An 11,583-nucleotide genomic window follows, 5' to 3' on the forward strand; every position below is an offset into this window, starting at 1 on the left:
GTGTCGTCAGTTCATAAACAGAAACGGTACTTTTATTTGTCATTTCACGTAACCAGTCAAGAACGAATTGGATTTCATTATTTTTTGTCAGGACAAATTGATTCGGGCCAGGATTTCTTAAAAGGGATTTTCTTTGTATTCAATGCACGAGACCCGAAGGCCACTTCAAGCTTACAGGTCAATAAATGAATAGGACTGGAACAGCATTTTTCTCCCTAAGTCAGAAATATTTTTGAGACAAGTTCAACTCACCAAGTGTGAGGGCTATAACTCAATAGGAGAACGACAGGGGCTCACGAATTATATATGTATGTATGTAGATAAATATAATTGAAATGGAATAACAAGGACAACATACACAGTTTGTGTTAACCGATTTTATTTCCCCGCAACACCACGTCGCGCATGATTTTAATCACATGTTTTGATTAGGACAGAGATAACCCTAAGCGAATAAACTATGATGTTCATGGCCATAATTCAAACATTTAAAGCATCTATATGTATTTTACCAAAGACCGGTCATATTTATGATACCAACTCTATGCCAAATTATCAGTGAAACCTCGCGAAAATAAACAATTGTTAACAAATATCCTGGCGATTAACGCATTGAACATTGGAATGCTTAAGTCACAGTTTTCTAAGGATCTATATAAAGCAAAATTCGTATAAGCGTAGATACAAGTGCACACCTATTGAACTAAACCCCACTACTTCAAGTTGTCGCCCTCGATTCGGTATAGAAGCCTGGGTGCCATCCAAGTTAGCTTACGGAGGCTCTCATTGTACTTGATGGAGCGATAAGCCAAGTAGCATACATGGCACGCAGACGTATTCAGCGGCACTCATGACATGAAGCGAATATCATAAAGGCAGTATGTTGGAATAAGCTCGTTCACCATTCCTGAGTGCGCATGTGCGGTGGGTAACATGTCCAAGGTAAAGGCCCACGAGACAAACAAAACACGTCTGAAAATTGTTATGCAGATCGATACGAGAATTGTTTACAAGCCAGTGGCCTTCACCTTTGACCTTGCGCATGCGTGTTTGGAAAGGTGAACGAGCATATTGTTGTGCTTCAGCAGAGAGCCTCCTCTTGGTGGGTTTCGATAACCACATCGCTTGTTGGGTAGGCCACACAGGTCAGGACGTAGCCACTTTCGATCTGGTCGTCGTCCAAGAAGGACTGGTCGTCCTGACTCACGGTGCCGGACACGATCCTACCGGCGCAGGTGGAACACGCGCCCGCCCGGCACGAGAAGGGGAGGTCCAGGCCGGCCTGCAGTTGGGAAAGGCTCAATATTAATTATCAATAATAAGAGTTTATTTGCAATTTCTTCCCCGAGAGCTAATTGAAACATGAAACAATACATTGAAAAAGTATACAGACAGTGCAAGTTAACAATGGTGAGAAGTGGAACAAGTGACTGTTATAAGAACTGCTACGGAGTACAATCTACGTTTTTTTGGGTCTGTCTTCTTATTTGGAATAGGTAGCGTGCGTAGTCCAGTGGTTAGCGATCTTGCCTCTGGAACTAGAAGTCCCGGGTTCGATCCCGGCTGTGTCGCTCACCCGACATACACGCTACTGGAAAGGGTCGCACTTAGGACGGGACATTAAGCCGTGGTCCACTGTTCATTATGCTTGTCGAAAAGAGCTAGAGGAATTTCTCGGGTATACAATGAACCTGTAAATACTGTACATATCGTTTGTCTTCTCTGTCACAACCAGTGGACGATTAGCTCATTTGTTCATCGAGTTCAATTGAGCTAAACTGCTTCGAGATCACTTTCCTTGCCTTTCCTTTGGAAGCAATGGAAGACAAAGTGACCCACCTTTTCTACAATGAGTGGGTTTTAAGAGGTTAATAGGGTTCTAGCTTTCTTAGATTAATCATCATTACCTCGGTGAAAAGGGAGATATTGTAATCAGCCGGTGTGTTGGTCGCTTTATTCCTTTGTTTGTTGTCTTGTCTTGGTATATACAATGTGTTTTCCAAGACGTTTCCATTCTCATTTGTTGCATTTCTTTCACATTTCCACCGTAAAGATTTACCTCTTCGGCCACGTCCAAGATGTATTCGTCGTCACGACAGTCAATCACTTTATCTCCATCCGGGGTCTTCAAGGTTACCTTGTACGTGGCTCCTAGAATACACACGTTATATTGGGGATTAAAATTGAGGAATAGACAATGTACTACCTTACTGATGTTTCGCAAACATTGTTGACTATCATATATATATTTCTAAACGAATTTGTTCAGTGCAAGGCCATATGGACCACTTCTGGGCACTGAACGTTCACTGAAGCGGCATCTCTAGATCTTCCCCATGGTTTTAACGGGTGGCCGGTTGAAAATAAACTCCAGTACAATCACAAGCCTTTGGCATACAAGTTGGATGAGATAACATGTGGTAAACAAGATGACCGACTCATGACGTCACAAAGTACTACGGCGGCGTCCTTGGTCTGCAGGGTTACACAGAATAGGTTTCCGCTTCGCAAAACTAACACCTCGTTATTATAGATAGCTTCCATTCACACGAATGGAGAATAATTCAATACGACTTGAAGGAAAGTTGCAAGAAGCGGGAAGAATAACAACTCGCCAACATCAACAACTTACCGAGCCCCAAGAAATCAGAACAACTCACCTCCACGTGTGCGCACATTCACGTCCAAGGTCCCCATGTCGGGTATCCCGCAGCCAATCAGCGTAGCAGCGTCCTCTAGCGGTTTCCCGGAGTGGTACAGGATCTGCTGGTCCACCGGCAGACCTTCAAGCTTGAAGACCCGCTCCTTGATGGTTCGGATCGTCTCCTCTCCCGTGATCCCCAGAAGCCCGTAGTTTTTCTTGCTTTGCACGAATAGATGCATGATGCTGGCTTTCCTGAAACTATGTAAATATATTTGCTAAAGTTTAAAGACAGAAATTGACAGGTGCGCGTAATGACAAGCAGATGATACCAGCAGTCATGTAGACATTAATTAATTAGTTCAAAAGCAATGTAAAAAGTTGTTGAAGGCTACTACGCAACTGTTAGAGATCTTAAGCACGGATCCGGAATGTCTTTGGAAGTAGACTGGTTGAGCAAGATGCTTTGCTCCTAATGCTGCAGATAATTATGGTTTACCAACGAAAGAACAAAAGAAGCAGAGTCCGCCACCTTGAGATAAAATCGGTTTTGCGTGCGTCTTTTGTGTACGCACGTTGTGCCTTAGGCTCTACCAGACTCCGCGGGTCGCTGGGAAAATAGTAAAAATTGGCCAAATAGAGTCATGATCAATTGTATGAAATAATGAAGGGAGTCGGCTATGGAGAGAGGGTCCAATATTGCCTGCGAATGTAACCTTCCATGGCCAAAGTTCCCCGGCAAATGTTCTCCCTATAGCCGGCGTAGTTAGTCTGGTAGAGACTATTGTGCCTGGGGCTTCTCCAAAATTTGCACAGACTCGACACGGGCAAAAACAACTTTTTAAAAAAGTAGTGCCCACCCATTAATATCATTTATTTCTTATCTATTTGTTTATTTCGGGTACAACGACCCAAAGCAACGTTAAGCCCCGGTTACACGAGGTTGGCGGTAGGTCGGGTATGCTGCCCTTTTAAATCAAGAATCCATTTTCGACTCCCAAACACAACCCTGACCACTACTGACTTTCTCCCAGCCACTAGCAAACCACCAGCCTGACCTACCGTCCACCGCTGAATGTTTTGAAATTTTCAAAACATTTGGCTGGCGCAGCCGAACACCAGCCAACCGCGCCGAATACCAGTCGAACTCACTCGACCTAGCTCCAGAACCACCCCCAACCATAGCTCGGGGGGAAGGTCGGGATCGAGGCCATGTTTGGATATGTGTCACCGCGGGGCTTACTACATGATACGAATATACTGGGACTAATTATATATAATTTGCCTTTGCCCAGCATGCAGACTTATAATGGTAAGACTTTTAGAATCGATCGAGACCTCCAACATGGCACAAGATCTTACCTGTCCACAAAAATTTTTGCATTTGTAAATACCCATAGGCGTAATACTATGCTCTGCCCCAGAACACGATGCAATCCCCCTCCCACGAAGACCTGCTTGAGGATTACTTCTCATTACCTTGTTTCGGCTGCTGCTTCCCCGCTTTGCGTGCCTTTTCAACTTGACAGGGCTGATCTTCGGAACTTGCAACTTTCTTGTTGACTGGCAAAGCGTCGAATGAACAAATTATACGTAATCTTCACCTGAACATCACGTGACCCGTAATTGTAACCTGTTCGGTCACATGCCATCTTTTTGTTACCTCGATTTTGTCGATGTAGTGTAATTTTGTCACAATGCACTTAGGGTTTCCCAAGGACGAGTTATTCTATTGCGGAATCCAGGGGGAGGCCAACTTCTAACCAATTATACATACCCGAGTAGTCTCTACCGGATTTAATGGGTTGCTGGAAAAATAAAGTCAAACCCAAACCTTGCCAGCCAGCCACATTTTTTGTTATGCTTGTCCTGCTTAAGCTCTAGCTATTCAGTCGACTAGCTGTAATTTGTTCTTCCACGTTCATGCGTTAAGTATGTATTTTGCCCCTAGCCGTTTTTATCTCCATGAAAAATGGATATATTGTTTTGGGTGTGTCTGTGTGTCTGTTTGTCTGTTTGTCTGTTTATGTTTCCGGACTACTGTAGTCAGCATAACTCAAGAACCTCTTGATGGATTGCGATGATATTTGGTATGTGGGCAGGTGTTGTGAAGCCGAAATTCAAGGCCGATTTTTGGCCCCCTGGTATGTGACCTTGGTACTGCAGCAGAAATTCCATTTTTGTATCTCTTGACCTGGACGTGCTATGGTATTAATGTTTTGGTGGCAGATAGCTTGTGGTGTAATGAAGACGTGGTGTGGGTTTATGCCCCCTAGCAGCTTGCTCTGGAACTGCAGGGGCGTTATCATGAAAATCTTCTAAGGAGAATAACTGAACAAAGGAACGACAGATTTCCATGATATTTAGCATACAGGTAGCTTAGACAGAGATGTACACAATGAAGTGCAAATCATGTTAATTAGGACTTAATTTGCATAGCTAATGAGGAAAATCGATATTTGCAGTGTTTTCCATCATAAGACTCAAATACATGTAATGTATGTAGTTTATGGAAAGTGGATCATCGACAGATACAAATTATGCAAATAAATTCCTAATTTGCATAATTAATGCAAAAAACATATCTCATCTAATTGGAAAATTATAGGACTGTCAATATGATACTTAGTATGCAGGTAGCTTAGACAGAGATATACATAATGAAGTGCCAATTATACTAATTGTGACTTAATTTGCATAGCTAATGAGGAAAATCTATATTTGCAGAATTTTCCATTATCAGACTCAAATACATGTATCTGCGCAAAATACACCCCTACCCGGGTATTTACTCAACTGTTTTACGGAGGTATATATATAGTTTATAAGTTGTCAATTAGGGTGTGTCGTCAGTTCATAAACAGAAACGGTGCTTTTATTTGTCATTTCATGTGACGAGTCAAGAACAAATTGGATTTCATTATTTTTCGTCAGGACAAATTAATTCGGGCCAGGATTTTTAAGAAGGATTTTCCTTGTACTCAATGTGTGATTACCACCTAACGAGACCAGAGGGCCACTTCAAGCTTACAGGTAACACTGAATGGGACTGGAACAGCATTTCTTCTCCCCAAGTCAGAAATATTTTTGAGACAAGTTCAACTCACCAAGTGTGAGGGCTATGACTCAATAGGAGAATGACAGGGGCTCACTTATTATGCGGTTTGTAGATAAATATACTTGAAATGGAATCAAAAGGACAACATACACGAATAAACTATATGATGCCTATGGCCATAATTCAAACATGTAAAGCATATATATGTTATATGTAGAACCATTCCGGGGTTGTAGGTATTCTTCAGTTAGTGTCTGAGTAGGATATTAAGATAAGTATTTTACCAAGGACGTTATAGTTTTATACCAACTCTATGCCGAATTATCAGTGAAACCTCGCAAACAACAAACACTATCTGATTAGTAATTGAGCTAAATATCGTGGGGGTTACTGCATTGAACATTGGAGTGCCTAAGCAACAGTTTCCTGAAGATCTAAGGTCCTTCGTTTAATAGACGTTAGCAAAATTCGTATACGTAGATAACGTTACAAGTGCACACCTATTGAACTAAACCGACTACTTTTGTTGCCCTCGATGCAGTAGAAGCCTGGGTGCCATCCATGTTAGTTTACAGGGGCTCTTGTACTTGGCAGAAATAGTATGGCACCCAGACTTATTCAGCAGCACACATGACGTGTATATCATAAAGGCAGTATGCTGGAATAAGCTCGTTCATCATTCATAGCACGCATATGTCAAAGGTAAGGGCCCATGAGACATAAACTAAACACGTATGGACATTGTTATGCAGATCGATACGAGAATTGTTTACAAGCCAGAGGCCTTCAACTTTGACCTTGCGCATGTGTATTCGAAATTGTGAAAGAGCTTATAGCATTCCATACTGCTGCTGTGCCTTAGTAGAGAGCCTCCTCTTGGTGGGTTTCGATGACCACATCGCTTGTCGGGTAGGCCACACAGGTCAGGACGTATCCTGAGGCCATCTGGTCGTCGTCCAGAAAGGACTGGTCGTCCTGACTCACGGTGCCGGACACGATCTTACCGGCGCAGGTGGAACACGCCCCCGCCCGGCACGAGAAGGGGAGGTCCAGTCCTTGCTGCGGTTGGAAAGGGCCAGCAATTAGATACTACTAGTATTCAAGATACAAAAAAGCAAGACAGTAAATCTGGGTCTTCTCAAACCTGTAGATGACTTTCGTCATATTGGGAATCCCGGCCGCTGAGTTCGAAAGTCGGGATGGGGGTTGTGTGAGATTTTTGCCACAACTTTTTTTACGGGAAGGGGCATTTCTTTGTGGATCATGGATAATATCCAAGAAGATCCAACGGTTCCAAAGACCATATCCAACTGGCAGGTTGCAATAAAAACTTCTCCTGTCAGTTGGATTCGGTCTTTGCAACCGTTGGATCTGCTTGGAGATTAGATCATGGAGCACATGTTCAGAAGATGGAAGATTTGTTGAAAGCTGTACGCGTCAAGGCATATATCTTCCATAGCCGTGTATACCTTCTTTTGGAAACTGCACTGATGCTGGTTCAAAATCTCTCTCAACATTACCAGTCTGGGACCTGCCTTTGTACCTCTCTAGTGTCGACTTTTCGTCCGGCATTCGTATTTCTTGTAATTCCTCCCCCTTTCTGCAGTTCTTACCTCTTCAGCCTCGTCCAAGATGTATTTGTCGTCAGGACAGTCAATCACTTTATCTCCATCCGGGGTCTTGAAGGTTACCTTGTACGTGGCTCCTGGTATGCAAACATGTCATACTAGAGATTATACTTGAGAAGTCACGGTAAGCCATATATTTATATATATATTTAGTTGGATGCCATTACAATCATATGTGTCTGGCATACCAGCTCGCTGTGATAACATGTGATGAACAATATGGCCGACCGATGACGTCACAACTAACTATGGCGGCGTCCTTGGTCTGCACCTTGGTCTGCAGGGTAAAACAGAATAGGTTTCCGCTTTACAAAACTAAAACCTGTTATCATAGATAGCTTCCATTCACACGAATGGAGATTGATTCAATACGACGGGAAGGAAAGTTGCAAGAAGCGGGAAGAATAGCAACTCGCCAACACCAACAACTTACCGAGCCCCAAGAAATCAGAACAACTCACCTCCACGTGTGCGCACATTCACGTCCAAGGTCCCCATGTCGGGTACCCCGGAGCCAATCAGCGTAGCAGCGTCCTCTAGCGGTTTCCCGGAGTAGTACAGGATCTGCTGGTCCACCGGCAGACCCTCCAGCTTGAAGACCCGCTCCTTGATGGTTCGGATGGTCTCCTCTCCGGTGATCCCCAGAAGTCCGTAGTTTTTCTTGCTTTGCACAAACAGATGCATGATGATGGCTTTCCTGAAACTATTTAAATATATTTGTTAAAGTTTAAAGACAAAAATTGGCAGGTGCATTTAATGGCAGTGAAGATGATACCAGCGATCCTGTAGAAATTAATCAATTGATTGAAAAGCAATGTAAAAAGTTGTCGAAGCTACTATAGGCAACTGTTAGAGATCTTAACTACAGAATGTCCTTGGAAGTGGACTGGTTGAGCGAGATGTTTTACTCTTAAGGCTTCTCCAACAAAAGAAGAAAGACTCCCCCTACTTAGTTGAGATAATTTTGTTTTGAGTACGCCTTTTGTGTGGATGTAACTGCCTGGGGCTGCTCCCAAAATCTACAGACAACGTTTTTGAGAAGTGGTTCCCACCCCTTTATCTTGTTTATTTTTTATCTATCGTTTTTTAAAATTTCATGTGCAACGAACCATATGACAACATATTGTACTGGTATTTTCAGTTTTGGTAACATGCAATCAAAGTTGCCTTTGCCCATGTTAACAGGAAGCTGAAGACTTACAGTGGTGAGAGGTTTAAAATCGGTCGAGACCTCCAATATGCCATAACTATCTTACCTGTCCACAAAAATGTTTGCAGTGATAAAAGATATTGGGGCAACAATTAAGGTCACAGGACAAAGTATTTATCCACAACTCCCGTCGCGGTAAAGAATTGACAAAAATCTTGAACACTTCGTCATTTGTTCTTCAAGTCATCGAGGCAAAAGCTGTCCTACATAGTAGAAGAATAAGCAGGGTTTCAGATCGTAGAAATCGGTAAAATTTGCACAGTCGGCGTAGAAATGCGCGTAAACATCACGACTGCCTGTCGGGTGAGTCGGTTGCAGTTCAGTTCACCTCCCCAAGACGCCATTTTAAGGTGGGCCTCAAACGCCAATAAACCATTATCTTACAGATTGTACCCTTAACTCAAACATATTCGTTTCTCGTGCTTCTCTACTGCACCCTACTATAGTTTCAACTTCGCGTCAGTCAATTGTAGTAGGTCACTTTGTGATCCTTACCCAGATAAATCCCCATAGACGAAATACTATGCTCTGCCACCAGAACACGATACAATTCCCCTAGCTCCCACGATTATTTGCTTGTGGAATACCTTGTTTGAGCTGCTTCACCGATTTGCTTGCCTTTCCACCTTGACACGGCTGTTTTTCGGAACTTGCGACTTTCTTGTTGACTGACAAAGCGTCGAATGAACAGATTCTACGTCACCACACCCCGCAAACAGCACGTGACCCGTAATTGTAACCTGTTCAGTTACATGCCATCTCTTTGTTACCTCGATTTTGTTGACTTGGTGTGATTCTGTCACAATGCACTGAGGGTTTCCCAAGGACAAGTCATTCTATTGAGGAATCCAGGTGGAGGCCAACTTCTAACCAATTCCCGAGGGGTCTCTACCGGATTCAATGGGTTGCTGGAAAATAAAGTCAAACCCAAACCTTGCCAGCCAACCACCTAATTGATTTTTGTTATGCTTGTCCTGCTTAAGCTATTCAGTCGACTAGCTGTAATTTGTTCTTCAAAGTTCATGCGTTAAGTATGTATTTTGCCCCTAGCCGTTTTTTGTTATGTGGTTCTTGCTCAAGAGTTTTCTTTCAAATTTGTCGTACACGTAGCTATAGCTTCCGTTGCAGACTCCTTCCGGCTGTTTTCTTGTTCAATTTACAGTTTTACTATTACATTTTTTTCTTATTCACGGCCAGCAATAAGAAAAAAAATGTAATAGTAAAACTGTAACTTGAAAAAGAAAATAGCCGGAAGGAGTCTGCAACGGAGGCTAGTATACGTTGCTCTAATTACTTTGATCGGAGCGCCAAAGTGTCCAATATTTTCAATAGATCGAAGAAAAGTTGACATACGTTACGCAACAAACACTAGTTTGCCATGAAATAATAATTCATCTTCTGAACACGTGGGAGTTTTGTTTGTCAATCCATTAGATATCATCCGGCCATCATCCTCAGTGATAGACAAGTACACACGGATACATGAATTTGCATAAAATTTATGCAGCAGTTTTAAAACGTTCTCGCCGCAGGTAACCTAAACCGGACAAGATCTCTGTGTCTAAATCCAGAGACAGCATGTTTTTCAATGACCTTGTTTTGGGACAGCTGCTATCCGCCCTTCTGATATGCTGTGTCAATGCTGTTCCTCATGAAGTCCGAAAGAAACAGGCAGGTTTCTTCCGCCTGTTCTTGGCCGCTGCTGGGATCGCTGTTGGACTTTTCTACTGTGGCAGGTATTTGAAAAAAACAAAAACTGAATCTCTCCTCGAATATCGTTCCGCTAAAGTGCTTGTATTGCTGTGTGGCCCCAGGGCAATAGAAACGGGGGTGAGCGCTGTCCTATACATAACCTCCTTCGTAGCTTCTACGAGCCTGGCCTTTTTTCTGATTTTGCCGTGCGGAGGCTGGCAACAACGAACCGAGTGTAATAAAAACCGAGTGCAATAGAACTTACATGCCGGCCATCAGAAAAAAATAGACTCGTAGACCCTGCTAAGGAAGCTATGCTATACACCATATAGTGTGGGAATGACTTTAATTTTTCAATGTAACTCTTCAACTTGCGGATGACATTTATGTAACGTGAGTTGAAATCAAAACAATGATGTCGTAGGATAATCTCTAGTTATAGGTCCGTAATCTGTAACATATAGGTTCGTAAACTGTAACATATACATGTATGATACCTGTGATTTTTTAACACGTCTCAGGTCAGCTGTGCTTCTGTTTGTGTCTGGTGGTGTTTCCTGTGTTCTGCTCTGCCCATTCACTGGGCGACATGGGCCAAGGTAGGCTTAAGCGTGTATATTATATATACAAGGTATATGTATTAGTTAATATGTATTACATGTATGTAAAATTTTGTAGTATACTTATATTGCTCCACCCTGCCAACATTGACATGTGGTAGAATTTGTTCAAACAACCATTAAAGCCATTACTTGATCAAATATCCTTCCCGTCATACAGTGCTGCAATCACGTGGCAGTTTATTTTCCTGACCGGAAGTCACCTTCTGGCGTCACGTTTTCCAGACGGAGGTTACGTCAACAGTAAAGTCATCATGTAGGTGCTCAACTACCTCAGCTACAAGTTGCAGTGATACATGGCGTATGTTAAAAAATTAGAGCTACATTATTGCAATTCTTTTCTTCACTGTTGTATTCAAGGAGTACTAAGGTTTGTACCTGTTTTATAACATGGCAATGAACCACAATACCGATAATTCATAGTAAGAGATACATAAAGTGTGATATACCCTAACTTATAAAAACAAATTTGTGGTTGGGAAAACTCAACTAAAGAATCAATCAACGTTAAATGTAAGAGGTGCGACAATAAAGACTATGAGTGGTGGATGAACAAATACAATGTTGTTGTTGGGACAACTCAAGAGAAGTAGAAATTGACACCAAATCCAGGAGTGGCGACTATTCAATTGATATGTGATTATGGGGGGGGGGCTTTGACATGCCCTGGGGTCCCCTGAAGAAATGTTTCTTATGAACAAAAAATAACTTGACTTAATGAAGAGAGGAACATA

General features: G+C 42.5%; 1 protein-coding gene and 1 long non-coding RNA gene across 4 annotated transcripts; one reads left to right on the forward strand and one right to left on the reverse strand.

The window, feature by feature from the left end:
* Positions 1–850: 850 nt before the first annotated feature.
* On the reverse strand, positions 851–9,271 carry LOC136423242 (ferredoxin-1-like). 3 transcript variants are annotated; one of them, XM_066411351.1, is made up of 4 exons: positions 9,125–9,271; positions 7,789–8,030; positions 7,313–7,404; positions 851–1,282 (listed from the first exon to the last, which is right to left on the reverse strand). In XM_066411351.1, exons 2-4 carry the CDS (start codon positions 8,009–8,011, stop codon positions 1,082–1,084), a joined length of 516 nt encoding a protein of 171 aa, XP_066267448.1. In that variant the 5' UTR covers positions 8,012–8,030; positions 9,125–9,271; the 3' UTR covers positions 851–1,081. The 3 variants fall into 3 exon arrangements, with proteins under 3 accessions (XP_066267448.1, XP_066267446.1, XP_066267447.1); XM_066411349.1 differs by lacking the exons at positions 7,313–7,404; positions 7,789–8,030; positions 9,125–9,271 and adding exons at positions 2,060–2,151; positions 2,661–2,902; positions 4,121–4,254 and having other exon boundaries at positions 901–1,282; XM_066411350.1 differs by lacking the exon at positions 851–1,282 and adding an exon at positions 5,857–6,758 and having other exon boundaries at positions 9,125–9,247.
* A 914-nt stretch (positions 9,272–10,185) lies between these two features.
* On the forward strand, positions 10,186–11,144 carry LOC136422599 (uncharacterized). The gene is made up of 3 exons (XR_010753641.1): positions 10,186–10,273; positions 10,751–10,828; positions 11,010–11,144. It is a non-coding gene; the product is annotated as an uncharacterized lncRNA (long non-coding RNA).
* The last annotated feature ends 439 nt before the right edge of the window (positions 11,145–11,583 follow it).

Source organism: Branchiostoma lanceolatum, chromosome 17 (genome assembly GCF_035083965.1).
Source record: "Branchiostoma lanceolatum isolate klBraLanc5 chromosome 17, klBraLanc5.hap2, whole genome shotgun sequence".
In the NCBI taxonomy this organism is placed as follows: domain Eukaryota; kingdom Metazoa; phylum Chordata; class Leptocardii; order Amphioxiformes; family Branchiostomatidae; genus Branchiostoma; species Branchiostoma lanceolatum.